General features: G+C 56.9%; 10 protein-coding genes across 10 annotated transcripts; 7 read left to right on the top strand and 3 right to left on the bottom strand.

The window, feature by feature from the left end:
- Positions 1 to 2,906: 2,906 nt before the first annotated feature.
- Positions 2,907 to 3,578, top strand: B0I36DRAFT_211558 (Alpha/Beta hydrolase protein; the record flags this gene model as incomplete). The annotated part of the gene is made up of 2 exons (XM_046148917.1): positions 2,907 to 3,319; positions 3,389 to 3,578. Coding segments are annotated over 2 exons (603 nt in total), but the record flags the coding sequence as incomplete, so codon positions are not given.
- A 1,190-nt stretch (positions 3,579 to 4,768) lies between these two features.
- B0I36DRAFT_384449 (Alpha/Beta hydrolase protein) lies at positions 4,769 to 6,522 on the top strand (the record flags this gene model as incomplete). Its single annotated transcript, XM_046161004.1, has 2 exons — positions 4,769 to 5,029; positions 5,110 to 6,522. 2 exons carry the CDS (start codon positions 4,769 to 4,771, stop codon positions 6,520 to 6,522), a joined length of 1,674 nt encoding a protein of 557 aa, XP_046011068.1.
- A 425-nt stretch (positions 6,523 to 6,947) lies between these two features.
- On the top strand, positions 6,948 to 8,072 carry B0I36DRAFT_245857 (1-aminocyclopropane-1-carboxylate deaminase; the record flags this gene model as incomplete). Its single annotated transcript, XM_046150189.1, has 2 exons — positions 6,948 to 7,155; positions 7,216 to 8,072. 2 exons carry the CDS (start codon positions 6,948 to 6,950, stop codon positions 8,070 to 8,072), a joined length of 1,065 nt encoding a protein of 354 aa, XP_046011067.1.
- Positions 8,073 to 8,127: 55 nt separating this feature from the next.
- B0I36DRAFT_324556 (survival protein sure-likephosphatase/nucleotidase-like protein) lies at positions 8,128 to 9,345 on the bottom strand. The gene is made up of 2 exons (XM_046154121.1): positions 8,992 to 9,345; positions 8,128 to 8,927 (listed from the first exon to the last, which is right to left on the bottom strand). Exons 1-2 carry the CDS (start codon positions 9,167 to 9,169, stop codon positions 8,212 to 8,214), a joined length of 894 nt encoding a protein of 297 aa, XP_046011066.1. The 5' UTR covers positions 9,170 to 9,345; the 3' UTR covers positions 8,128 to 8,211.
- An 886-nt stretch (positions 9,346 to 10,231) lies between these two features.
- B0I36DRAFT_374532 (FAD-linked oxidoreductase-like protein) lies at positions 10,232 to 13,177 on the bottom strand (the record flags this gene model as incomplete). Its single annotated transcript, XM_046160282.1, has 3 exons — positions 10,232 to 11,071; positions 11,887 to 12,673; positions 12,750 to 13,177. 3 exons carry the CDS (start codon positions 13,175 to 13,177, stop codon positions 10,232 to 10,234), a joined length of 2,055 nt encoding a protein of 684 aa, XP_046011065.1.
- Positions 13,178 to 14,569: 1,392 nt separating this feature from the next.
- B0I36DRAFT_374530 (1-pyrroline-5-carboxylate dehydrogenase) lies at positions 14,570 to 16,529 on the top strand (the record flags this gene model as incomplete). The annotated part of the gene is made up of 4 exons (XM_046160281.1): positions 14,570 to 14,698; positions 14,768 to 15,240; positions 15,308 to 16,257; positions 16,357 to 16,529. The coding sequence occupies 4 exons, from the start codon at positions 14,570 to 14,572 to the stop codon at positions 16,527 to 16,529; spliced, it is 1,725 nt and encodes a 574-aa protein (XP_046011064.1).
- A 689-nt stretch (positions 16,530 to 17,218) lies between these two features.
- Positions 17,219 to 18,567, top strand: B0I36DRAFT_363399 (FAD dependent oxidoreductase; the record flags this gene model as incomplete). Its single annotated transcript, XM_046158796.1, has 2 exons — positions 17,219 to 17,437; positions 17,515 to 18,567. 2 exons carry the CDS (start codon positions 17,219 to 17,221, stop codon positions 18,565 to 18,567), a joined length of 1,272 nt encoding a protein of 423 aa, XP_046011063.1.
- An 85-nt stretch (positions 18,568 to 18,652) lies between these two features.
- B0I36DRAFT_126134 (uncharacterized protein) lies at positions 18,653 to 21,445 on the bottom strand. The gene is made up of 7 exons (XM_046148117.1): positions 21,339 to 21,445; positions 21,124 to 21,246; positions 20,207 to 21,041; positions 19,880 to 20,153; positions 19,651 to 19,826; positions 19,414 to 19,597; positions 18,653 to 19,316 (listed from the first exon to the last, which is right to left on the bottom strand). Exons 1-7 carry the CDS (start codon positions 21,407 to 21,409, stop codon positions 18,739 to 18,741), a joined length of 2,241 nt encoding a protein of 746 aa, XP_046011062.1. The 5' UTR covers positions 21,410 to 21,445; the 3' UTR covers positions 18,653 to 18,738.
- An 887-nt stretch (positions 21,446 to 22,332) lies between these two features.
- B0I36DRAFT_324548 (Rieske [2Fe-2S] iron-sulfur domain-containing protein) lies at positions 22,333 to 23,942 on the top strand. Its single transcript, XM_046154120.1, has 3 exons — positions 22,333 to 22,807; positions 22,872 to 23,357; positions 23,429 to 23,942. The coding sequence occupies exons 1-3, from the start codon at positions 22,452 to 22,454 to the stop codon at positions 23,844 to 23,846; spliced, it is 1,260 nt and encodes a 419-aa protein (XP_046011061.1). The 5' UTR covers positions 22,333 to 22,451; the 3' UTR covers positions 23,847 to 23,942.
- Positions 23,943 to 24,166: 224 nt separating this feature from the next.
- Positions 24,167 to 26,486, top strand: B0I36DRAFT_126130 (ankyrin repeat-containing domain protein). Its single transcript, XM_046148116.1, has one exon. It carries the CDS (start codon positions 24,486 to 24,488, stop codon positions 26,331 to 26,333), a length of 1,848 nt encoding a protein of 615 aa, XP_046011060.1. The 5' UTR covers positions 24,167 to 24,485; the 3' UTR covers positions 26,334 to 26,486.
- The last annotated feature ends 453 nt before the right edge of the window (positions 26,487 to 26,939 follow it).

Genomic DNA, 26,939 nt, shown 5'->3' with positions numbered 1-26,939 from the left:
AGTGAGGCGACGACAAAGCCTCCGCACAAGATGGGCGTATTGAGCGAGTGGGATAGTGAGTGACAGAGCAAAGGCGACGAGCAGTCACAGTAGATGAGTCTGCGTAGGTAGGTAGAGAGTGTCACCCGTCACTGAAGAGAAGTGGAATGGGTCAAGCAACGTCAGCGACTGGATGTCCGAGTACCGAGCACGGACAAGGGCAGTGCAGCGGCAGCAGCTTGTAGCGTGGTTGTCGAGTGTCGTTTGGGGTCCACGCACGACAGTCGCAAGTGTACGTATGGCGGGAAAGCAGATGGACAAGCAGGCACAGCGGGCAACAGCAGGAAGAATTGGGAGGAGGAGGGACTCGTTCACCATGGGGGATCGCAGCCGGGTGGAGATGCGGGCCTGGCTGGACTACGTAGTACACCAACCATGAGAACGAGACAGGGACAGGGGCGCCTTGGGCATCTCTTGGGACCTCTTGGGCGACGTCAACACGCCTGCTTGGCAGATCAGGGCAGCCGATGTCAGTCTCGACCAGAACTTGCCACTTCTCTCGATTAATACTGCCATATCACACCAGATGACCTCGAGCATAACGCACGTCTTCCTTCTGCTCCAGTGTCATTCGCATTCATGTCCTGCCAAAAAACCCTTTGCTTGTCCCACGGGACCAGCGGCTTCAGGGTGCTTGCTCGTGTTCCCGCTCGGGACATTACAAAAAAAAGGTGGGCGAGCAACGGCAAATGACTGGCCGACAGGGGTGCGGAGAACAAGAGGAAGACGAAGCAAGTGAGTGGGTGTGGATCCCAAGAAAAAGGGGCAATCTCGCCTGGATTCAGGGGCCGTGGTCTGCGACTCGCCGCCTCACAAGCGCCCGGGCCCCCAAGCCGCTTGGCGCCGTTGCACAGCCTCCGTTCCAAGTCCCTTGGTGCTGATCCTGTCGCACCTCTGTCAGGTGGTGTGGTGGGTGGACTGGGGACTAATTAATCACGGCTGGAATATTTATTCGTCTGGCTGAACCCTCAAGAACTTCCAAGCGCCGTCCAAGCCCTCCTCGGTCCTCTCTCCCTTCCTTGGCTGGAGCTCATGCTCGCGAGTCGCAGGCCGCCGCCACCACCAAGAGTGCGTGCCATTCGTGTAGGCTCCCGTACCTGCAGGAGATGTGCCTTGCAGAGACTTTTCGAGGTGGAGGGGAGGCCAGCTGCGCGTGCGGCAGAGGCTGGGGCCGCGTGTCCGACGCTTGGCAGACGCGGCGGCCACGCTACAGGCAAGCGTGGACCGTTCCAGCATTGAGGCTCTCTCTACACCACGGCAGGCACTGTACTTGATGTGTGGCAGGCTCTCTCGCCGTATTCATAGATTGGCATTCGGTGTTGACGACACTGAGCAGCCTGCGACAATGTTTGTGCCGTCGTGTTTGAGCTCCAGAAGGTTTCAAGCCACCTCCGCGCGGCCCACCAAGCCTCTTTGTTAACTCAGTCAGTGCATGTCATCTCCAGGCTTGCCTTGAAGAATCAATTCTTTGACTTGCGAGCGCGCGAGGGCCGCAAACGCTGTGGTTATGAAACCTCGTGCGGATCTCAAGAGCAGCCGATGATCTTAACCATGACCTGACCTCGATGCTGCATTTGGCTCTCAAACCAAGCTCGAAGCAGGTTTTGTTTGGCCTGCCGTGTGCGTACTCCTAGCCGCCTGAAAAGCATGTCTTCCAGGCCTGCGTGCTCCGATGCGGTTTGCTTCCACAGCTTGCATATCCAGAGCAGACGGAGCTTCAGGGTCCATCGCAGAGCAAAACGATCGACTGTGATTGACAGCGGGGTTGGGCCGTGATTCTGGGGAATGACCGCGGCCATAGCCAATCCCCCCACCGAAACCGCGTGCTGGAAATGTGGGAAACGCGTAAAACTTTGGGGCCGTGTTGGCAAGCAGCCAGGCAAATACCGCAGACGAACGATGTTCATGGCCGAGCATCAGCAGTCATCGGGGTCCTTTTCATTCCGCACCGGCCAGACTCGATGGGACAGAATCCCAAAGCCCACTGGGCTCATTCGGCCGATAGCGCGGAGACAGCCCTAGCCTGAGCCAGAGCACCCCTGGGCTGACCTGTGCATGTGTCGCGGGAGGACGCAGCAAAGAAGGAGCGCTTTGCGAATTGAAAGCCCCAGTAGGACACATAGACAGGAGCGGCAGCCCTAAGAGCTGAGCGCCCACTTGCAGAATGACCCTGAAGGCTTGCTCCGTCAGGGCCTGCAAATAATAATGCCTAGACTAACCCGTAATGGGCATCGCTTCAGGGGTTTTTCGGCCCCAGACGAGTGAATAATGGGGCTGGACAATCCGTTGTACCTTTTTTCATGCTGTGACTTGGTGGTCTGGACCCCTCCACCCCTTGTGCCGCCTTGTCTGCCCGGACGGGACGCTGCCCGCAAGCAAGCCACGATCTGCTGGTTTCAGCACGCCATGTTGGCCGCCAGCACGCCAAGTTTTCTGGGTCTCAGTCAGGAGGATTTCGAATTGCCACGCTCTCCTCCCCTCTACACATAGCAGCTAATGTCGTCTACCTCTGCTGTCAGTCATCCGATCCGCTCTTCCAGTGTGAACTGCGTGGCGTGAGCTGCGAGGACAACCTGGCCGGCCGGCAGACAACGCCGCCTGCAAACCGACGCCACTCCAAATCCGTGATGCAATTCTCAACCCTGGTCGTGGCCGCGATGGCCGCCTTTGTCGCGGCCTCGCCTGCCGCCGGCTCACGACGACAGGACCAGCAACATCACCAGCGCCACTCAAGAGCATGGCCATACCAGCCTCAGCCACAGCGGCCGCCCGTCGCCTCGTCTGGGTGCGGCAAAACCGTGCCTGTTCCCCTGGGAGTCCTCTCGCACGTCAACCTCACCATGCTCAATGTCACCATCGGCCGAGACCGCAAGTATGGGATCTGGCTGCCCCCCAGCTATGACCCGACCGTACCCAACCCGGTCATCCTTGCCTTCCATGGCGGAGGCGGCAACTCGACGATGCAGGAGCCGGTCAGCGAGCTGCACCGGCCCGAGTTCAACCGCCGGGGCTACATTGCCGTGTACCCGGAGTCGACGGAGGAGTACGCCGGCCGGATGTGGGAGGTGTCGCCGGCCATTGCGCTCCGGGGCGTCGACGACATGGGCTACGTCGCGGCGCTGCTCGAGCACATCAAGCAGGAGCTGTGCGTCGACGAGACGCGCATCTACGCCACGGGCATGAGCCAGGGCGGCGGCATGGCCAACATGCTCGCCTGCCACCCGGTCCTCTCGACCCAGATCGCCGCCTTTGCCGCCGTCTCGGGCTCCTACTTTTACAAGTGGCCCGACATGCCGCCCCGCGCAAGCTGGCGGCTGCTCGAGGACAGCGGCTACTGGCGCGACCACAGCGGCGACCCGCACTGCCACCCGCGCGACGACATCCTGCCGTGCAAGCCGGGCCGCAAGGGCATCCCCATCATGGCGTTCCACGGCGCCGGCGACGAGACGATCCGGTATGGCGGCGGGCTCGCCGAGAAGCACTACGCCTGCACGCCGGCGCTCGACTACTGGGCCGCCGAGTGGGCGCGCCGCAACGGCCTCGACCCGGAGGACATCCGCCGGTCGACGCGCACGTGGGATGCCGTCGGCGACCCGGGCAATAAGAAGCTCGGCGCCGACTCGAAGCGGTTCGTCTACGGCGAGCACACGGACCCCCGCGGTCTTGTTACCCTCGTCTGGCACGGCGGGCTGCACTACTGGCCCAAGACGTATGAGTGGAACGAACGCCCCGTGACGGCGACCTTCAACGCCACGACCATGATCATGGAGTTCTTTGGCAGGTTTTCATTGCAGTAAGTCGTCGTAGTCGTAGTAGTGGTAGTTTCGCTGCGTGGCGTGGCGTGGCGTTGACTGATACCGAGGAACAATGCTAACTTGGGGATTATCTAGTGACGAGAACCCGCGCGAGGGTATGATACAGCAGCCTGCTCCTGGCGGCCAGGTTTATCGCCCGGCACCCAGCAGCGACGACGCGGATTCAGTGGGAGCGACCTGGCTCGCGGCGATCGAGGCGGCATTTGTGGGATTGTTGGAGGCGGTGCATCTAGCGTGATTTGTTTTGTGCGCCTTTGTTAATTCTCACAGTTGAATGATTATGATTAAGAAACTCGATGCCATACCATGACCCCCGTGAGCTCCGGTTTCCTGCACAGAGCCATAAATACGTGCTCGAGATGAGGTCACAAGAAGCCTCGGGCCCCGGAGGACTTCTTGCTCCGCCAAGCGATGACCCCGCCTTGATTTGGTGTAGTATGAACGCTTCGGCAATTAATGACCGAAGCGAAGCCGACTTCGTGTCATCGCTGCCCACGGCTACTGGCCGACTGACTACAGCCAAAGGAGGAGCTAAACGGGCAGGGGGGTGCAAAGAGCGGGTTCGTTGCCACCGACAGCGGCGGGTTGACCCCGACAGCGCGGGGACCCCAGGCTGGGGTAGAGACGGGGGATCGCGAGAACGAGGCCAGGGTCTAAGCCTGAGTGGTGCCGGATCTGCATACAGCACCCCGTACTTTGCAGCGTTGCATGCGGGGAACAAAACGTCCTGGATAAACATTTAGTATTTGGCAGGGGGTCCACGAGGTCATCACGATGTGCCTGGTGCTTGTTTTGCCTAATGTTTATCCTCATAAAAGCACCAGCTACTGTCCGGGTCACATACATAAAGCCGGGGACCGGATGCAATATTGCCGATCCCCTCAACTTTGCCCTCGCGGATCACGACTCCGACCATGAAGTTCTCACTATTTCTCGGGACAGCTCTTGCAGCAACGCAGGTTGCTAGTGCTCATGAGGATCCTCGTGTCACTGTCAAGAATGGCACCTTGACTGGTGTCTACAACTCGCAGTACAACCAGGACTACTTCCTAGGCATTCCGTACGCGCAGCCTCCAGTGGGCAACCGGAGATTCCGCAACCCGGCCTCGTACAATGAGTCATGGGCTGACGGCAGAGATGCGAAGGCCCTTGGCCCTGCCTGCATTGGTTATGGCGTAAGTTCAATTATTTTCCGCAAAGATGCCTTCATTGGCAGGCAGCGGTTTTCATGGCTGACTCTTGACACAATATGTAGTCCTCGGCCTGGGGCTATGCAGCCAGCGAGGACTGTCTGCTCCTCAACGTCTACCGGCCAGCAGGGTTGTTCGGCAAGCCCCTACCAGTGCTGGTCTGGATATTTGGCGGCGGCTTCGTCCAAGGATCCGGTTCTGATGCTCGATACAACTTGACGTTTCTTGTCGACCGCTCCGTGGAGATGGGCCAGCCCATTATCGCTGTCAACCTCAATTACCGACTCAGCGCCTGGGGCTTTCTGGCAAGCCAGGAGGTCGCCGACGGCGGAGACTCCAACTTTGGCCTCCGGGACCAGCGTCTTGCGCTGCAGTGGGTACATGAGAACATTCGCGCTTTCGGCGGTGATCCGTCCCAAGTCACAATCTGGGGCCAGAGCGCTGGCGGCCAGTCTGTGGGCAGACAGCTCCTCGCCTATGGTGGTCGTGATGACGATCTCTTCCGCACAGCTGTCATGGACTCTGGATATCCCATCTCAGATGACCTACCTCAAAACGCTTCCCAGGCACAGTACAACCAGCTCGTCGCCCGCGCAGGTTGCGAGGGCCAGCCTGATACTTTGAAGTGCCTGCGGGAGGTGCCCACTGACCAACTCAACACTGCCATCAACACGACCGCTCTCATCAACTGGCGGCCAGCCATCGACAACGACTTTATTGCCGTGAACTCGAAGCAGCAGTTCCGCAATGGCCAGTTCGTGCGCGTCCCGATCATCACGGGTGCCAATACTGCCGAGGCAACCGGCATCACTCCTCCCTCGGCCATCAACACGACCGAGCAGTTCCGCGCTGCCCTTCCCAGCTCCTACACGGACGCCTTCAAGGACAAGATTGTCGAGCTGTACCCGGCCGGCATGGCCGACAACTCGTTTCCCAACTTGCCCGCGGACTACATCCCATCGGCTTACCCTTACGGCCTGCAGTACCTAAACGCGGCCACTTATTTCAGCGACCGCCTGATCGCCAGCCGCCGCGCGACATGCCAGCGCTGGGCCGAGCTCGGCCTCCCGGCCTACTGCTACCACTTCAACGCGATCCCGGCGTGGGCAGGACCGCTCGACGGCTCCGCCCACTTCGCAGAGGTCGCCTTTGCGCAGTACAACCTCCTCGGCGTCGGCTACGCGCCCAACCGCACGCCGCCGTTCCAGGGGCTCGGCAACGAGTTCCGCGACCTCGCGCGGCTCATGGCGAGCGACTACATTGCGTTTGTCAACTCGGGCGACCCGAACAGGTGGGAGGGCCGGCGGGATGCGGCGCCCACGAACCGGCAGGCCGTGGAGAAGTGGCCGCGTTATGCGAGGGCGTCGAGGTGTCTGGGCGATCCGCTGGTGTTCAAGTATGATGCGAACATCACGAGCAAGCCTGAGAGGGACAACTGGCGAAAAGAGGGGATCGCCTTGATCAACAGCCTGATCTAGAAGGCTTATTCAATCCAGCTCGCCACAGATCGTGGAATGCACGACATTTGATGAGAACTTAACTCGCGTAATTGAAAATGAAATCGCTAGACATGTCAAGTGGAATCAATTCAAGTGAATTTCCAGAATTGATAATTCGCCAAAGCTTGGAACGGGGGAAAGAGATGCAATGCAAATTCAAAGAAGAATAAATAATTATGTCGCCCAATATTGCCAGGCTGGGGAGAGGTGCGATGCTGCGATGATGTCATCCCTGGCCAGCTTCCTCCCATGCGATTAACTTGTCAGCACATCAGTCAGCGCCACGACCCTCCGTAGAATATCTCGAGCACGTCGCTCTTCCAAGTTCCAACACTGCTACCGTCAAAACACAATCTTGCCTGTCCATACTGAAAACTACAATGCCAAAACCGGCGCATCCCGTCATGGCGTCAATCCCTGCACAACTCGCGGCAATCCCGAGGGTCCCTCTTCTCTTCCCCACGCCGCCACCAATCGAGTCCCTTGGACGGTTGTCCGCGCATCTCACAGATGGCGGCAACAACACTTCGACCAAGATCTTTGTCAAGAGGGAAGACGCCAACAGCGGCCTGGGCGGCGGCGGAGGCAACAAGCTGAGAAAGCTCGAATATGGTACAGTCGTCCCAGAATCCACCCGAAGACGCTCAAGACTTCGCTAATTTAGGTACACAGTCCTCGCGGATGCTCTGGCCCAACAGCCTCGGCCAAGCCGGATCGTCACCGAGGGCGGCGTGCAGAGCAACCACGTGCGCCAAGTCGCCGCGGCAGCCGCCAAGCTGGGCTTCGAGGCGACTCTGCTCATCAACGATCTCGTGCGGGATCGGAGCGGCGCTGCGGACCGGCACGTCAGCGAGTCGTACAACGAGCTTGGCAATGTGCAGCTGACGCATCTCATGTCGGCTACGCACGCGGCGGGCAAGGACAAACAGGAGATCCTGCAGAAGGACCCGGAAAGCTACTGGATCCCATCTGGGGCGTCGACGCACCCGCTAGGCGGCCTGGGCTATGCGCGATGGGCGTTTGAGATCGAACAGCAGGAAGCGGAGATGGGCGTGCACTTTGATGTTGTTGTTGTGGCATTGATGTCTGGCAGCACCCTGGGCGGCATGGTGGCTGGTTTCAAGCTGGCAGACCAAGAGAGGGCTAACCGGGGAGAGACATCACAGCCGAGGCGTCTGATCGGTGTCCTTGCTGGGCCTAAGTCCATAAAAGATATGGAGACTTTGGTGCTTGGCATTGCGAACTCGACAGCCGACAAGATTGGCGTGTCAAAAGGTCACATCGTCGCGGATGATTTCGTTATTGACGATCGATGGCACGGCGGGGGTTACGGCCAGCTGGACAAGAAGACGAAGGACGGCATCAAACTTGCAGCCACAAAAGAGGGCCTTGTCACTGATCCGGTCTACTCGGGGAAAGCACTCACAGGACTTTGTGAAATGGTCAGGCAGGGAGAGGTGCAGGGAAACGTCCTCTTCGTCCACACCGGCGGTATTATGTCACTGAGCGCTTACCCTGATCTGCGATGATGGCAGGGCTCCGAACAGAGTTCACCAAGCATGAATTCTTGCCAGCGGTCGGTACATTGTGTTGAGCAGTATTATTACATTACGCCGAGAGCTATCTGTGACAGATACAATGTTTTTCCCTTACGCACTTGCTCATCCCTTAGATGCAGGTGAAGAGGCTGCCGATCTTGTCAATGACAGCCTTCTGCTTGTCGGCAGAGGCCGTGGTCTTGTCATTGGCATCACCAACACTGACAGTCACATAACAGCCCTTGCGGTTGATGACGTCAAACTCGGAGGGCAGGCGGGTGGTGCCGCAGTGAAGGGCGTCCGGGGCCGAGAAGAGGCCGATGTTGATGCGGGTAAGCACATATGTGACATCGTCGAGGCTGTTGCACGAGTCGGTGACCTCGGGAAAGTTGACGTTGAGGAAGATGTTGGCGGGCAGGTAAGGGACGCCCGAGGCGATGACGGCGTTGGTGATCTTGGTGCCGATCTGGGCGTAGAAGGTGCTGCGGACGGGCACAGGGCTCGTGTTCCAGGCCAGGGTGCCCTCCGACTTGCCCGAGAAGGCGATGGACGGGATCCCAGCATTCTTGGCGCCGTAGACGGCAGCACCGACAGTGCCCGAGAAGAAGTCGCCGAGCCAGGCGTTGATGCCGACGTTCGGGCCCGACACGATGAGCTCGGGGGCCTGGCCGTTCCAGATCTGCGGGCCAAATGTGCTGAGGCCGTACTTGAGCGACGTCACGGGGTACGAGTTGACCCAGTTGAGTCGCGTGTCGGTTGTGTTGGTGCCGACGGGCCCGCTGTTGGCTGGGCAGCTGTTGTACTGGCAGGCCGTCTTGCGAGGCTCGGGCTCCTTGTCATTGGATCCTGGCTTGGGGTCAGTCATCTGTCCTGCCTGGTTGCTGTCCTGCCTGTCCAAATGTCTTCTCACCTGTGCCAGACTGGTTCTCAGCAGGGGCAGAGACTACAGCATCATGGCCGGCAGCTCCCAACGCGTCGTGGAATGAGCGCAGGTACAGCTCGGCCCAGCCATCGTCGTTGGTCTGCAGGATGCGGATAGCCTCGGTGCTCGAGGCTGCGAGCGCAGCAAGGGCTAGTGACCACTTCATGGTGACTGGGGATCTGATGGGATGGCGGGATCCTCGACGACAAGCAGGGATAAAGCCGCAACGATTGTGAGCTTGGCCGGCAGTGAGGGCTGGAGTAGCTCAAGAGTGTTGCTGGCGGGCGGGTCGGGCATTCATCTTTATAGGGCACCGTGGCGTCGTCATCGTCAATGCGCGGGCAGGACAAATAATACTCTCAGACGTTATTGACATGTGCCAGCCGGCCCATGCCCAGACCGTGTCGTCGTACTATTATGTGAGCAATACAACCCACAGGTTCCCTCCCAAGCCACCAGCGGCGCGTGCAAGGAGTGCCCCTGGCCCCCCACAGATGTTCCTGGTCCAGCCATGCACCGCATTTTAAGCTGCCGTCCTATGGGGCCCAATTTGCAGGCCCTGTCGATCTCGGCACCTGCTACATGCAGAAGGTGCTCCGAGGCCAATAACTCTCGTGTGCGACGTGTGACCTGCAAGCTTGCAGGGCGCGCGATCGAGGCGAGGCCCACCACGCTGATCGAGCTTGAGCGAATCGCAGAGGCTTCCTCGTGCCCGTGTGCAGATCAGATGCCATCGAGAGGACGACAGGCGCAGCACGTCCTCGGTGACGGATTGAGCCCCTGCAAAAGTATGCCATTCAGGCTCGAAGAGAATCGAAGATACCGGCTGCTGCCGAGAGGTCTGCTCTTCTCCGCGGCTTGTATATACGGCTAGTGCCGGTCTGGAGTTGCACGAATGAGCAACTCAAGGCTAAAGCCCCTCTGGCTCAGGGACTATCGTGCCTTGGTATCGTATTTCGACATTTGCGATCCGATGAGCTTTAGATTCGATTCCTTGTGAGCAGCTTATCCAAATAGAAGTCTGTGACCTCGTCTTTTGACAGAAGCGATCCAACCATATAGGGAGCAAGTTTTGAGCATGAGAGGGCTGTATTCGCCCACGCTGAGTTGTACTTACGGTCTCAGACAACGCCAAGGTCATATGTCACGGCGCGGCAGCAAAGTTGAAACAATATTCACGACCTGCCACAAGAGGCCTCCTTCTACAATCAACATCAGACCCCCCCGGTCATGATTTCCGGGTGTCATTGACGTGCGCAACTTTGCCCATCAGCCTCGCCACCGTGACCGCTTCCCTCAGCGCCCTGCCGACATGGCCTCGCACACCAGCTTCTTCAAGCACCATCAGGCCACCGATAGTGCAGCCCTCCGGGCTCGTCCCCTGATCCCGCAGCTGCGCCGGTGTCAATCCCCCGCTCTGCATAATCTCCGCACTGCCCTTCATGCTCTGCACGACCATTACGCGCGCCATCTCCCGCGGCAGCCCGACCGCTACGGCGGCATCGATCATTGCGTCACAGATCACACTGAAGAATGCTGGTGTGGAACCACCGACGGCGGTGACAGCATCCATCAGCCGCGCAGGCACAAGTGAGGTCTCGCCGATGCGGGAAAAGATGGCTTCTGTGAGCTCAAGGTGCTCTGGCGGCAAGTCCGGGGCTGGCTCCTCAATGGCGGTGATCGACTCGCTGACCAGGGCAGCAATGTTGGGGAGGGTGCGGACGATCCAGACCTTGTTAACGCCGTCTTTGTTCGATGCCGAGTTCGACTTCGAGGATAAAGTGTGTTCGAGCTGCTCCCGTGTCCATCCCGCCGCAACACTGATCAACAGTTTCCCTGTGAGGGCGTCCGCCATGCCTGGTCGTGACAAGACAGACTCGACGTCTGCTGGATCGACAGCCAGGATGACGACCTGGGAGAGCCGCACTGCCGCAGCGTTGTCGCCCCGGTGGACGCACAATGTCTTGTCACCTGGGTCGGTGGTCAGGAGCTCGGTGCGGACGCGCTGCTCGCCAGCCTCGCTCCGGACGCAGGCAATATATGTCTTGAAAGGCAGCCTCCCGGAAGCCTCAATATTTTTGTCATCGTTGCTAGTGTCAAAGTCTTGCGAGGCGATGAGGCTCTTGAGGATGGCAAGGCCGAGATTGCCTGAGATATCGTCTTGTTAGATCGAGAGCCTCGATGTGGAGCCTCGTCCATTGGCTTACCAGTGCCGAGCACGCAGAGGGTCGTGGTCTTAGAGGCTGTCATGGCGATGACCCGCGCAGGTGTTACTGCTTGTGACCTTGGATTGGTGACTGTGGGCTAGCTCAATCGATCTTACTCATCAAGTCTGTCGTTGTAGAATTTCAATGCCAGCAAAACTGACATCCTTAATGCGACCGAGATGCACCTCAAGCCGAGATCGGACGCAGCTGACTGGATCAGCATTTTGTCGGCCACAGGAAGACATGCGGGGTTGGATGTGCGTGAGGGGAACCGGCGGGCCCGACTTTACCCTGATATCAAGGATGTCCATCCGTCGCCTGAGCCGAGTCAGGCGGGTCCTTCTCCCGTTGTAGCCCGCTCTAGATTAAGTTCAGGTAGAGACGGCAACGAACCCGTGGTGGCGTTGATCTGGTCTGGAGTCAAGTGCTTGAATAGACGTACGACGCCACCAGCACTCAGCTCGCAGCATAGGCCGCACGCAACAAAATGGTCATGCAAAGGCAGTCGAATGGCTGAAAGACAAGCTGGGACGATATCTCTGTCACCTGGTAAACTGCAGTGTTGTGATGTACTGTATGAATGAAAGCCACCATCCAACTACCTAGATGCCCTCGGAAATATGCGCTTCCAAGCTTCCGACTTCAACGCGTTGTATTCATCCTTCGTGCGCAAGACCGCATCGCGGTTCTCGACAGCTCGGCGCATTAGGTAGGCAATGCACTCGCTCATGCTGCCCCATGTCGTACACTTGAAGACATCGGGTCTGGGTCCGCGTGCAGGGTACAATGACGGCTGCTGCTGTCCTTCCATCATGGCCGCATTGTCCTTCTCGCCTTCGGCCAACAGACCGAAGCTCACCTCGTCAGACATGCCGTGCAGTTGCCCAAACGAGACTGGGACTGTGGGCAGGCCAGCGGCCTCGCGCTGTCGATGCAGCCTGTATGCCCCGAGCACGCTTTCGCGATTGTGGCTCGCAACAAACAGGTTCGTCGACGGGAACGGGAACTTTCCTCTGGCCCCGCCAAACTCACCAATTTCCTTCGTCAGTGCGCCTCGGGCAATGACGTTGTAAGCATGGTCAGTGTCTTGCTTTGTGTCGTGGATCAGGCTACGGTCGTCAGACAGCATGTACGCGCCTCGCACGAGCTTCAAGCCCAGCGTGAACCCTTCGTCCATGGCCGCGCGCATGTGCTCCGCCAGGACTGCTGGTGTGCGCTTCAAGTATGCCTGGTACGTGTTGTACACCACGGCGACACCGTCATCTGCGTTGAACTCGCGCATCAGCCGCAGCGTCGTGAGGCTGATGCCCTTCTGGAAGTGCTGCGACTCTGCATCGACGATGACGCGCACCCCGCGACGCTTGCACTCGCTGCAGATCGTGCGGAGGGCGTCCATCATCTGCGGCGGCGCTTCGTGGCCCGCGGTAAAGGCGCCCGTGACACGAGGGCCGGCTCCTGTCAGTCTGGCCAGGTGACAGGTGTTAGTCTGCCGACGAGCTGAGGATACAAGAAGTGTGACGGTAGGAGCTGGAGACATACTTCAGAGCCAAGAAGTCCCCGGCGTCTACCAAGGCTGCCGTTTCCATAGTGCCATTCTTCCACTCTTCGACGCTAACATCATGTGAGTCCGCGGCCTCTAAGGCCTGCTCGGGTGAGCTGTTCGAGCCGCTCGTGCCTTGCGCATTGTTGTGGTCAAAGACAGTCTCGCGCGCGAATGTCAAGATGACGCCCCGGAATCCAAGGTCTTTTAGTGAGCGGACGCACTGCCTCGTTTCCGCCTCGTTCTCTCCTGCGCAGAACTGATTGTAGAATGTCCGTTTGAGTACCCCATGCAATATGGGGTTTCTGTCGACGCTGAGAAGCCTGGAAGTGTGTGGCTTTATGAGAAACTGAAGGACCGACAACGCCGGCAACAGGAGGAACCGGTGTGATGATATCGTAGCAACCAGAAGAGATCTGAGAAGCATCAAATTAGGTAGCTTCTTGAGCGGCCGGTAGGCGGACGATCTAGATCTGATCTGAAAACCTGATTCAACATGCTGTGGAGGGTCTGAGGCCGAAGACAGGTGGACCTTGCGCTTGCCGGTCGAGTGTTGCCTCGTGATAGCTTTGGGACTAGCCTCCAAGGCTGATAGGCAGCGAAGTCGAGTATTGCCATCGGGTCGTGCCACGCAGCGTCTAAATGACAGCATCTTGTCGATCATGGCCGGATCTATCTATGAGCGACAAAGAATACTGTTCAGATTGTAAGTGTACTCAGCCAAGCGGGAGATTGACTGTATGATGTCGGTTGTTTCTGGAATCCCTGGTGCCTGAGTTGGCTGCCAAAGAGTGACCCTCAGGCCCTTGTGCAAGACGGCTGCATCCGAATCCGTCCAGGCTTCACGCGGTTGTCCAAGCGGGGCCCCAGAAGACACGGCTCGGATCCGTGTCCCCTGCCAGATACTTGTCCGTAGGATGAGTGGCTGGTAAAGGCAGTTCCGGCGACTGAGATGTTGGATCACCGCGTGGAAGCCAAATCATAAAGATACCTCCATCAGATGATAATCACAGGCCCGAATAATCACGGATGCCCTTCCGATGCAAGCCCCGGCCCTGGTTGCATGCATGACAATCTCCTTCCCCGCATTGTGCGCCGGACCGGAGGTCGCTCGACCCCCACACCATTATGCTTTCACTAATTCGAGCAAAGCCACCACAGAGCAGCAACCAGGGCTCGAGGCACGATCGGCAAAGCGTCCGTATCGTGGAGGCTCAGATATGTCTTCATGGTCTGCCTAATTGCTTTCCTCATTCAGGCTTGCACACTGGTGTCTGGTGGGTGGCTAACCCAATCTCATTACTAGTGTTCATTGCACACCCGAATCTAAAAAATGTCCTATAGCTCCACGATCTTGCCATTGGGCTTTATTTGGGCTGGCCCTACAGCAATACTAGAAATCTCAAAACCCATGGAACGACCTTAGGACTGCGCCGTTGGGCTGCTATCTTGCAGGAACTCGGTCAGGCGCAAGCAAGCGAAGACTCTCCGCTAATATGCAACCGTACGCGGCGGCAGCCCATGAAACATCAATGTGCGTGACAACGGTGAAGGCTCTCTCCTTTATCTTCCTCTCGGAAGCGGGACCGGGCGTGGGGCACTCTATCCCGACAACGGGCAAGCGGTGCGCGCCCGAAATATCGATTCTAAGCCAGAGCAGGGATTCTCCGCACGCGGGGGGCATCGTTTTGAAGCTTGGGTGCATTAATTCCTGCTCTGCTATTGTGCCTCTCGACAATATTTCTTCGTGTTTCTTATTGGCATTTTCATAGCCATTCAAGACTTATCCATTCCAACGAGGATGTTCACCCATCGCAGTATGACTGCGGCCTGCGCCGCAAGGGCCAATCTCAAATCATTCGCTAGACCTCTGCCAGCCTTGTTGTCACAATCCCGGTCCAAAGCAACCGTTCCATTCCGGCTCCCTGATCCTCGAAATGAGCCAAACGTACGTTTGCATCTCTGATCGAGTGACTGCCAAGGCCAAGCACACTGACCGCTGAACACCACTTTGCAGCCGACTTATGCTAAAGGTTCCGCCGAGCGTGCTGGAGTAGAGGGGGCACTTAGCAGGCTTCGGTCCCAGCTCCCGGCTAAGAGCGATGTCGCTTTTAGCGGCCAGACTCATAGCGTCTCAAAGTCAGTTAGACAAGTTATGCCGTCCGAGCATAGCACGACTTTCACGGACTACCCTCTCGCCACACAGGAACAGGTTGCCACGGCCATCGATTTGGCGCTGCAAGCCAAACGGGACTGGGAGAACACACCTTTCGTGGACCGAGCGGCAATATTCCTCCGGGCAGCGGAACTCGTGACTACGACCTATCGTCATGACCTCATTGCAGCGACCATGCTAGGCCAGGGCAAGAACGTATGGCAGGCCGAGATTGACGCTGCCGCCGAGCTAGCCGACTTCTTCCGCCTCAACTGTAACTACGCTGCCGAGATCCTGGAGAAGCAGCCCGATCGTGGCACCGATGGCATGTGGAGGTGAGAGGGTTTCTTGTTGATACATGATCAAAACACAAGCACGACACTGACCGTGACCTTTGCACAGCCGCCTCGATTACCGACCTCTCGAAGGCTTCGTCTACGCCGTCTCGCCTTTCAATTTTACCGCCATCGGTGGCAATCTTGTCTCGGGCCCTGCGCTTATGGGTAACGTCGTCCTATGGAAACCGTCTATGAGCAACGTCTATGCCAGTACTCTCGTATACAAGATCCTCCTGGAGGCCGGTCTGCCACCAAACGTCATCCAGTTCGTGCCTGGTGACGCGGAAGAAGTCACACATGTCGCCTTGTCCCATCGAGAGTTCGCCGGTCTCAATTTTGTCGGGTCTTCTGACGTCTTCCGCAGTCTGTACGCCAGAATCGGAGAGGGTATTGGAAAGGGAACGTATCGCGACTTCCCCCGGGTCGTGGGCGAGACTAGCGGCAAGAACTTCACCCTCATACACCCGACAGCCAACATTCCGAGCGCCATCAACCACACCATCCGAGGATCATTCGAGTACCAGGGGCAGAAATGTTCAGCCACCTCTCGTCTGTACCTTCCAGAGTCCCGCGCTACGGAATTCCTCGATGGCTTCAAGACTGAGATTGAGAAAATCACTATCGGCACTCCCGATGGGGACGTGGGGGCCTTCATGGGGCCCGTGATACATGAGCGCTCATTCAGCAAGATCAAGAGGATCATAGACGATAGCAATGCCGATGAGTCGCTCAAGTTGCTTGTTGGGGGCAGTTACGATGGTACAAAGGGCTACTACGTGAGCCCGACAGTTTACCTGGCCGATTCACCAGACCATAGACTGTTCAACGAGGAGATCTTTGGGCCGGTCCTTGCGATCTACGTATACCCAGATAACCAGTGGAAACCGATACTGAAAAAGATAGACGAGTCTGGCGGTGGCTTCGCGCTGACTGGTGCAGTATTCGCCAACGATCGCAAAGCGATCCGTGAGGCTGAGGATGAGCTGCGCTACGCCGCTGGAAATTTCTACATCAGTAAGTGTTGTCGTTTTACTTGCACTACAAGGTGGCTCGCAGATATGTGGATGAGCATCTCGGGAAATGATGAAGACTGATCATGATGCTTCCACTCAGATTGCAAGACCACTGCAGCGCTCATAGGGCAACAGTCCTTTGGTGGCTCACGATCCAGTGGCACTAACGACAAGGCAGGCTCTTCCCACTCCATGTTCCGCTTTGTTAGCCCGCGGCTCATCAAGGAGGAGTTCTTCCCTGCTACTCAGTGGAAATATCCGAGCAATGATTAAACTGTGCATTCATCCCGCTTTATCCTCGTTGTAGTCACCCTGATGTTTGAAAATGGTCAAGTCGGAAATGGACGACCTGATCATGCATCAGCGATCATTGTTGCAATCACCGGAAAGATGGCCAGAGTCTCTTCATATATAGACCGACGGCGAGTTGGTTGGTCGCGATGTCAATACTTCCGATGCTGCCAAAGTGACGTGTGATCCTGTTTTCGATTAGCCGCTATTCCTGAACGTTTTGCTCCGCTTGAGACCTCCGACTTCCTTCTGCAGGCCAAAGACCTTGATGCTACCGCTCTGAGATTAGTACAGTCCGGCTTCGGCCATGCAGAAGGTCGTCACATGTCCCGTCAGTCGTATCAAGGTCGCATCCGAAGAACAAATGTGGAGACCGGAGAGATGCCATAGATCCCCGCACCAGTCTTCCGGAAGAGCTTCCGAGCCTGCATACGACTCCGCACGATCCATTCCCCACTCTGGACTGATCCGCTTGCCAGTCCTGTAAAGGTACGTACTCGGCTGCAACTCCAGGACCACGAGATGTTGTCACAGATCTGCCATCGGCCAGCAGCAGAACAGCTCGGACGAGTCATATACGCCCGAAATCTGCAATGAGACTCCAGGTAAACCCTGGATTTACGCTTAAGCGGCTCTTTTCATCTCAAAATCCTTTTTCAAAGCCATCGTCGATGCCGGACGGAATGGTCAAAAAGTCAGATCCTATCATCATCGTCGGAGGCGGGGCCTTTGGACTGTCGACTGCCCTCCATCTGCTGAGGCGGCAATACACGGACATCACCGTCTTCGAGCAGGATGCGCAGATTCCCTCCAAGTACTCGGCGGCCAACGATCTCAACAAAATCATGCGGGTGGAGTACGAGGATCCTTGGTACACTGATCTGACCTATGTGAGTTGTAATGTCCGGCGCCACGCTCTGGCCCACGACACGGATCATCTCATTTGATGCTGACACCACGTTCATAGAAAGCCCTCGAGGGATGGAAAACCCCCCTCTTTGCCCCGTACTTCCATCAAGTCGGCTTCTTGCACTGCGTCTCGGCCACCGCCCCACAGCGTGCCATCGACACCCTCAACCGCTTCCGTGACGCCGCACTCCGGGATGCGCGCGTAGCCAAACACGTCAGCGACATCTCCCAGCTGTCTGACATCCGGGATGACTATCGCTGTTGGCAGTTTTCTGGAGACTTTCCCGGCTGGAAGGGCTATCTGAACAAACTCGACGGCTACACTCATTCAGCCAATGCCCTCAGGGGTATTCATAGACATGTCAGTACAAGGGGCGTCAAGTTCAAGGTAGACCCGGTGGCCGGCAGTGTCAGAGAGATCCTTTACGATAGCAACACCAACAAGACCACGGGTGTCAAGACCCGCGACGGGAGTGTTCACGAATCATCTCTGGTCATAATCGCAGCGGGCGCCATGGCCGCCAAGCTCCTTCCGGGCATTGGACAGCAAGTGGTCGCCAAGTCCTGGTCCGTTGCGCACGTGCGCCTGAGCGACGACGAGACGGCGTCTCTGAGAGGCATCCCCGTTGCGTATGCACGGGATCTAGGGTTCCTGTTTGAGCCAGACCCGGCGACAAATCTGCTCAAGATATGTCCGATGGGAGGTGGATACATCAACACCGACCAGCAAACTGGCGTGTCGCTACCTCCAGACGACTGGAGTCAAACTGTGGACATCTTGCCCGTCGAGGACGAGAAGCGGATCCGGCAGCTACTGCGGGAGACTATCCCGGCGCTAGCTGACCGACCACTAGTCAACAAGGCGCTATGCTGGTTCGCTGACACGGAGGACTCGGATTTCATCGTGGACTATGTTCCCGGCACGGACCGCTCGGTGATTGTGCTGTCCGGTGATTCGGGTCACGGGTTCAAGATGTTTCCTATAGTCGGGGGGTGGTCGGCGGATCTTCTCGAGAATGGGAGCAAGGGTCAGCCCATCCATCGCTGGCAATGGAAAGGAAAAGGTCGCCACGGAGCAGCAATCGCAGGAGGACTGGGGCAGTACTGTTAGCTGGAGGCTGGGTGATACCAAAGAGTTCACAGAGATAACGAAGCCTGCTATGTCAAGGATATCAAAGCTTTAACGAGGCAAGCCTGGCTCATTTACTGCGCAAGGACGGGGTGGCACCGGGTTGTCCGAGAGACCAAGAGAGGGCCTCTTTATCATGGCCAACTACGCGTGCTACCAGATGCTATCATGCCCGATGATATCTGACACCCAAATAGAATCAATGTCCGCCACTGAGTTCGCAAGTTCTATAATCTCAGCAGCCTGTGAAGAATCGAAAGTCCCTGTGTCAAAGCTGAAGCCTGTGGTGGCGCTGAAGTCTAGTGTCTGCGGCGCAGCACGCGATAGTGCTGTGCTTGCCGAGGATGTTGTCGCTTCCACGGTGCACGTTACTGCTTCGCCCGCAACATGGACTTGAGATTGAGCAGCAAACATACTGTCCCTGGTCTGTGGCATGACTTGACCACTTGGGACCCACGAGGACGGCGCGGATGGCGTTGTTGGGCTTCTAGCTGGAGCCGGCTGCCCTCCACCATTGCCCAGCTTGGCCAAGAGGCTTTTAAGCTGGTCTAGCTCCTTGACCCGTACAGCAGCGACCTGATTCCCACTTGCGACAAGCTCAGCGAATATTGCATTTGCAGTCGTGATCCACGAAGAACCGCTCTGCAGAAATTCGTGATCAAGAGCCATAGCAACCAAGATGTTGATCGTGGCTGCCGAGACTGAGTCCAGGTCGAATGGCAGAAACGGGTCTTGGGGCACATATAATGTGTTAAACGAAGGCTTATTAAGTGGCAATACAGTTTAGAGGTGACATGAAGGAGAACATTGTCCACGAGGTCTACTCACCTATGAGGTTTTGCTGCAGTAATAAATCGAGAGTGACAAGAATTTGGATCGAGGCGTCGAGACACATCTGTAGCATGTTGCGTGCTGTGTTCGAAGAATGGAGCCTCGCTTGACATTCTTCCCATGAGTCGAGCCTGATCTTGATGAAACAGAACAGAATTGGACGTGTTGCGAGTATGATGCACTTCGCTTATCAACACTCTCATCCTAAAGGGAGGGAGGACCTTGACCACTTACTCGATAGTACGAGAGGTAAAGGTGTGCCGACGTCCGAGATATGCTCCCCTGGGCCTGATCAGGGGGTACCGGGAAGCACCGATAGAGCTCTTCGTGTACTTGTGCAAGCTCTCCAAGCGCGTTTTCAATCCCTCTTAGGAAGTCTTTGTGCAACTTGCCGCCAACTCCATACATGGCTGATTCTGCTCGTTAATAGAGGTCCATAACATTCCGATGCTCAAGGACTCACTCTGGTTGATCTTAGCCATCAGCTGTGATAGTGTGAGCTGCATTTTCAAGACCATAATACGCTGGGAAGAGCCGGAGAACTCGGGAAGTTGGCACTGTACGTCATCAATCTGAATAGACTGTGGGACGCCAGCTATCGACGTCATCTCGCGGTCCAGGATGAATAGGGTCCACCAGACTCGCCTGATCCTTTCCACGGACTCTTTGCCGAAGCCGTCCCGTTGGATATCTGTGTGGAGTCCGTAATTCAGTGCAAGACGCAAGGCTTGGCCCATCTGCAAAACGAATCAGCTGAGCGTCTCCCTTTGATAACGCAGGAGCACCTTACGTAGTTGTGCGCCACGATGCGGTAGTCTAAACATTGAAGGTAGAGGGCGATACACGACAAGACCTCCGTAGAGTGGACTGGATGTCTCCACAACATGATCGTGCTGGGGAGGAACTGAAGCGCCTTGATGAAGTACTCGATCCCGGCAGGGTTCTTGCCCTTGTTCCGGACAGTAAATGCCTTGCCGAATGATAAGATCAACATGAAATGCACAAGCCACAGCCTGTCAGTCTCGTGTCGAGTTCCTGGTGACCGCTGATAGAAGGCATAGAGCGCCGGGATGAATGTCTCTTCGTCAAAGAGGTGGAACAGCTGAGTGCAGTGGAACTTGACTGCATTGATGAGATATATGGCATGGTCGATGGTTGGAACGGTGGCCAGAGATGGTGGCTCGCCCAGCGGGATGCCGTCCCAGGGCAAGTCGTAGGCGTTGCCCAGGCCCTCTATGAGGCGCTCAACGTCGGGTATTTGATTCCGAAAGGCTCTTTCATATACCATGCTCAAAACCTTCTGTGTAAATGTCCAATTCGACGATGCGCCGAGGTAATAGGTCATGCCATTCCCTGCCGTCATGAACGGTGACTTGTCTTGTGTCAAGAAATTTGTCAAACCTGGCTCTTCAGTAACATGGCTGCCGTCAGCTATCGACGGTGTATCATCACCGTGCTCTGAGCCCCCGGGCCTCGGCAAGGCTGGCGGATCCATGTCCTCAGGGCGCGTGAGGCCTGAGGCCATCGCTGTTTCGCCCGATACATTTCGGGCTGCTTCATCGCAGATGGCCTGTGCTGACACGTCATCCCTTCGAATAGCTCTTCTCTGCAATTCGCGTATATAACTGGGAACAATTCAGTCGTTGCAACAAAAGTGTAGCAAGGCCTGGCAGTGGTTAGATCGCACGGAAAATATAAAGTGCGCACCCTCTAGTTACAACGACTCGCTGATGAGTTTCATCGAAGTGGCATGGCCGACTGCGCTTCGTGCACGCATCGCAAGGCTGGCTCCCGCTACATCTGATTTTCTGCTTACGGCAGCGCTCGCAACTAGTAGCACCATCGTCAGCCAGCAGGCCGCGAACAGGAAAGATCTGGTCTGGTGCGGATAGGCGACGGCTGCCGGAACTCGGAAAACTCACGCATTTGGGGACCGGCTGACAGCGGAGTTTGCTGCACGCTTCGAAGCGCGTGGATGACTCGACGACGACATGACAGACACTTTCTGGCGTGGAGTAATGAGTACGAGGACGGACGTGTAGCCGATGTCATCCACGATGGGATACGGATGGCCTGCCGTGGACCCTGCTGACGGTAGATAAGAGGTTGATGCAACCTTTCTCTTCTCGCTGTGGCACCCCCCTGGCTTTCAAGCTAGCAATCTGGGGTCCCACGCCAAAGCCAAACTGTATGCAGCGGTAGCCTCCGAAACATCAGAGGGCCCCAACAGATGTGGCTGCTTAGCACTGCTCAATGATCAGCAATCTCCAACGCCGGGCGGAAGATGGGTTCCTGACAGCTTCGTAACCCCCCACAGCTACGAACACATGCACATCGGGACCCCAGCCACGGCCTTCTGAAGGTACAATGCCCCGCACGGAAGCACATCCGGCACCTCCCACTGCTTTTCCCAGGTTCAGCTTCGTGCCACATTTCCCAGACACGTGTCCTACCATGACACTCTGGCTTTCGTTTCCTCATGAAGATATCCAGCCGGAACAACGTAATCGTGACGGATATTTTCGAATCGAGGCACAGCTGACGCAAAGGCTGGCGGGAGAGCTAGCTGGTAGGGCCCGTGGAGACACGACGCGTCGACTCATGTCCGCCCGCCTCGGCGAATGGCAGATCGTCGTCCTCATCAGCCCGACTAGTGTCAAAATGTCACAGATCAACAATCGGCATTTTTGGGTTCCCGTTGCCCATGGGTAATCATGTGTAAGGCGTCGGAAGTAGCCACATTCTGTTGGCGGCGACTGTCATGTGCGACGGCGGATGAGCATCCGGCAGCATCGTGTTATCGTCAGGTCGACCTGCATTTCGAGTCACGCTTACCCCGCCTCCCTGGCCTGCCTGCGCATTAGAGTGAGCTTTCGAGGCAAGCCATAAGTTTATCTAATGACCAGAGTGATGCTGCTCTGCGCAAGAAGGGGAAACAGCCCAAAGTGCACCTCTGAAGTCGTTACTTTTGATTACCTCTGTCCAAACCCGCATCACCAGCCAGCAGCAACAGGACGGACCAGTAATACTCAGTCATGGCGGCAACCATGCTCCATTATCTTGGCTTTGGAAGCACCGCCAATCCCACGGAAAGTCAACCAACAACCACGCAATCGTCCGTGCGCTCCTTGCCCGCATCATGGTACACATCGCAAGAAATGTACGAGCTCGAGCGACGAGCAATCTTTTCGCGGCGGTGGCTTATGATGACACACGCTTCTCGACTCAAGGGACCCGGTGACTGGCTCCGCTATAACGTTGCTGGCTATGATCTGGTCATTATTCGTGACCGCGAAGGGAACATCAACGCCTTTCACAATGTCTGTAGGCATCGCGCATATCCCGTGGTGGAGAAAGAAGGTCAAGGAACAGCCATGATCCTGGCTTGCAGGTTGGTCAAACAATCTCCAAAAAGGGTGCAAAACGAATTGGCATTTAGCTAAGCTCTGATTCAGGTACCACGGCTGGTCCTACGGCTTGAACGGCAAGCTGGCGAAGGCCACTGGGTTCAAGGATATCGACAATTTTGACAAGGAAAACAATGGTCTTTTGCGCATTCACACCAAGACTGACAGGAATGGGCTCATATGGATCAATATGGATGCTCAGGAGCTACCAGAGGTTCCATGGGACGAGCATTTCCAGGATGTCGACGTGCAAGCACGATATGACCCCCTGAACTTTGACGACTATGAGCTCGACCACACCTACGAACTCGACGGCGACTATAACTGGAAGATCCTCGCCGACAACTTCAACGAGTGCTACCACTGTCCAACGACGCATGCGGACATCCCGACTTTCTTGAACTTGGACTCGTTCGACAGTCAGCTGAAGGACGGCCATATTCAGCACGAATGTGTGTATACCAAGGAGCAACTGGACCGAGGCCTGAATGTATCGAGCACATATTACTTCCCGAATGCATCAATGTCCGTCTCGTAAGTACTCAGTAGTCCTTCCGCACGCGCTGCTGAAGCTCGCATTGCTGAGTATCACTGATCTGTGGTAGGCCTCACTTCATGATGATTCAAAAGTTCCTGCCAGCGGGTCCGAAGAGATCCGCCATGCACTATGAGATCTATCGCAACAAGCACTCAACAGACGAAGACTTCAAGGTCATCAGCGAGATGTACGCTCGTGTCATGGCGGAGGACAAGGTTCTTTGCGCCAATGCCCAAAAGAACATCAACACGGGTGTCTACGTGAGTGGACAGCTCCACCCGAAGTTTGAGAAGGCACCGTTGTTCTTCCAGAGCACAGCGCGCCAGGTAGTCACGGAGCACTTCAGGCGTGAGAAGAAAGAGGGCAGGGAGGTGTGGGCGGCAAGACAGCCCTTGCCAGCCGATGCCGCCGCGGTTCGAGAGGACGAGGAGGTCTGCCAAGGGTTAGCATGCGGCTCGGACAAGGCGAGACTATTTGATTGGTAGTGAAGTGAGTCGCAATGATTTCTCTGCTCATACAAGGACAGATGATTCTCAGATGAACAAGAAATGTTCTGCCTTTGAACGCAGACACAGTATGTGGTTGCTCGATTCCTAACGAGCTCGCGACCATCACGACCCTCTACTTTGTTAACACTGCCTCAGCTTTCATTCAACGGATCAGAACCATGCGGAATGCGTTTACCCATGCCAATGCGACAGGTTCCATAGGGTGCGTGCCAAGTCTCATTCGCAGCTTAGCAGATCCCGCATCTCGCCCTGGTCTCACAGGCGGAACAATCCGGGGGTGGTAACTACAGGATGGGGCACGCCTCCTCACCTCAGCCTCGGTGGAGCCAGGGACAGGATGCCTGCCTGTGTTGCTGACACATGTTTGCTGGTCTCCGAGGGTGCCGCCAGCACGGTCCCAACATGCCACGCACCAACAACTACAGCAATGTAAGCAACCGCCGCTGTCCCTCACCAGGATAAAAGATCCACGGAGAGGTCTCTCAAGGCTTGCCCACCCGGATCCTGCCTGATCACTCCAAAGATCCCATCAAAGCCGCCATCCACCAACGGCTTTACAGACTGAACGAACCACCCCTGCTCTACCACGCATACCGACAAGTCTAACTTGTAAGCATGTCACGAAGGCCCGGTCCCATCCCAGGTGAGGCAGCCAGCTTTCACGACATGTCATCTCCGGCAACACTCTTGCGATTGCCACTCGAGCTCTTGGTACAGATCGCCAGCTACCTATCGACGCGGGACGTCCTCTGCAGCCTAGCATGTGCGAGTCGGTTCACACACTCAGCCGTCACAGATTTCGCCTATGCGAGACACGTGCGGTACGGCCCGGCCGGAGCGGCACCGCTGTGGTGGGCAGCTCGAAAGGGTCTTCTCGAGCCAGCACGACGGGCCCTCGCGTTCGGTGCGGACCCAAACGAGCACACGGAGGACGCTGTCGTGATGCGCGGCCAGCGCAATACGACGCCGCTTGCGGCAGCGGTGTTCAGCAAAGACGTCGCCATGGTGAAGCTGCTTCTCGAGCACGGGGCACATCCTGGCTGCCTGGTGTACAGCCAGACGACGCTCACACACGCCGCGGCCGAGGGGAGCCTGGATATTGCGCGGCTGCTGCTCGAACAGGAGCGCAGAGACTGGAATCCCTCTATGGTGCGACGACATCCGTGTGACGACTCACAGCCGCAATTCGCATCAAAGCTGGTCCACCTGCGCAACAGTATTGGATCGTCTGCCCTACACCAGGCGGCAGAGGCGGGCGATGAGGACATGGCCCGCCTGCTGCTGAGCTACGGAGCCCGCGTGGATTCTAGAGACATCCAGGGCTTGACGCCGTTATGCGTAGCGATCAAGAACAACCATCTCGCCACAGCGAGGCTCTTGCTGGAAGCCGGTGCTGATCCGCTGGCCATTGACTACCAGGGCAAGCGGTGCCCGCTGTCGATTGCCTCACGACTGGCCCTTAACATGGGCGCCAAGGCGCAAGGACCACTTGCTTTTTTCAAGCTGCTCCTTTCAGCTACGATGAGCGGATCGCCGGATGATGAAGCCAGTGACGGCGCGGAGGCGCAGCTCACTCTGCCCACCGAGTTGCTGCACGACCTGCTCTCCACCGGCACTGTTCCCGTCATCGATGCGATACTCGCACTCGGCGCAGATCCGGACACGAGATCCACCGATGGCTCGACTCCCTTGCTGCGTCGGGCAAGGAACAAGCCTGGCGAGCGGGATAATGCCCCGGCCGTGTGGAAGCTGCTGGATTTTGGTGCGTCTCTAGAGGCCACACTGCCTGGCCAGCCCGAGACGCCTCTACTTTACGCCATTGAGAAGAGGCAGGACGAAGTGGTGCAGGTTCTTGTGGCCAGAGGCGCGAGCCTGACCGCCAGGGACAAGGACGGCAGAGACCCCCTCCTGAAGGCCATCTCCCTCGATCGCCGGTGGGTGACGCACCTGCTCCTCGACAGCGGCGTGGCAGTGGAGACGATGGACTCTTATGGCACAAGTGCCTTGGCTCTCGCCGCTGGGAGTGGTATGCACGGCATCTCAGCCCGGCTCCTCGAGCTCGGGGCGGTTCTGGAAACGAAAGACAAGCTAGGCAGGACCCCGCTCGTATGGGCTGTGGAATCAGAGAACCTTGAGGACATGCGTCTCCTGCTTGACCATGGCGCGGCGGTCGATGTTGTCTACTCGCATGTGGACTCGCCAGATGGCGAGACAGTCAGTTCGGAAGAGGCAGGGACATCAGAGCCCGTGCCAATCCCCCGAAGCCGGACACCACTTAACACTGCTGTGCGTAATGGCTCTCTTGACAGTGTTCAAGCACTTCTCAAGGCAGGGGCGGATCTTCAGCTGGCACGGCAGCTAGATCCGGCAATGCTGCAGTGCACGGAGCAGGCAGACGAGGCTGAGGCTTTGGTAAACCTGCTGAGAGCAGTACGGACTCGAAGAGGAAACATGGGCGTCTGATAGATGCTTGCAACTTGCATAAATATGCCAAACAGGTCACGTTGGCCTTGTACAATCCGCACTCCATCTCTGTATTCCTCATTATTTGATTTGTCGTGGACCTTTGACGGCACTTGCTCCCGACTGTTCGCTGGAACAAGGGGGGCTTATACTTTCTGGTGTAGACACCACAAAGTCAGCCAGCCAATGGGTTTGCCAATCCCCATCAGAGCTGAAATCAACCAGTCCCCTTCAGGGAACTTCTCCATGTCGCATATGTCGACGATAATACTGTCGGACACCCATGCCTGATGGACAGACTCGGCGTCACAATGTGGCTGCCTGAAAAATGCAGCCCCGCATCAGGCGGCCGCCACGGATGAACGCACGCCCGTTATCTAACATGCGCCAAGCAATGCTGACGATGAGCTTGTACAAATTGCATATTGGTGTACGTATACTTGTGTCTGACGCGTCCTGTGTTTGTTTTCTTGTCATTGTAAAGTGGTGACTCGGGTATAAAAGACCTGGCTTTGGCGGGTTTCCGTTGTGGGATACGTCCTCCTCAATGAACAGCCCCTGGCCTGACGAGCTGGAGCCTTGTGCGTGCTGACGTGAGCAAGAGGA

Source organism: Microdochium trichocladiopsis (genome assembly GCF_020744255.1).
Source record: "Microdochium trichocladiopsis strain MPI-CAGE-CH-0230 chromosome Unknown B0I36scaffold_6, whole genome shotgun sequence".
NCBI lineage: Eukaryota > Fungi > Ascomycota > Sordariomycetes > Xylariales > Microdochiaceae > Microdochium > Microdochium trichocladiopsis.
This window is presented reverse-complemented; position numbering and strand designations above follow the sequence as displayed.

Coding starts and splice junctions, on each gene's coding strand:
- B0I36DRAFT_324556 (XM_046154121.1), bottom strand. CDS start 9,169: ATGAAGTGGTCACTAGCCCTTGCTGCGCTCGCAGCCTCGAGCACCGAG. Junction 8,928..8,991: donor TGAGAACCAGTCTGGCACAG/GTGAGAAGACAT, acceptor ACCCCAAGCCAG/GATCCAATGACAAGGAGCCC.
- B0I36DRAFT_324548 (XM_046154120.1), top strand. CDS start 22,452: ATGGCGGCAACCATGCTCCATTATCTTGGCTTTGGAAGCACCGCCAAT. Junction 22,808..22,871: donor GCCATGATCCTGGCTTGCAG/GTTGGTCAAACA, acceptor GCTCTGATTCAG/GTACCACGGCTGGTCCTACG. Junction 23,358..23,428: donor AATGCATCAATGTCCGTCTC/GTAAGTACTCAG, acceptor GATCTGTGGTAG/GCCTCACTTCATGATGATTC.
- B0I36DRAFT_126130 (XM_046148116.1), top strand. CDS start 24,486: ATGTCACGAAGGCCCGGTCCCATCCCAGGTGAGGCAGCCAGCTTTCAC.
- B0I36DRAFT_126134 (XM_046148117.1), bottom strand. CDS start 21,409: ATGTCGTCGTCGAGTCATCCACGCGCTTCGAAGCGTGCAGCAAACTCC. Junction 21,247..21,338: donor GTCAGCCGGTCCCCAAATGC/GTGAGTTTTCCG, acceptor TGGTGCTACTAG/TTGCGAGCGCTGCCGTAAGC. Junction 19,598..19,650: donor TTTACCTCTCGTACTATCGA/GTAAGTGGTCAA, acceptor TGATAAGCGAAG/TGCATCATACTCGCAACACG.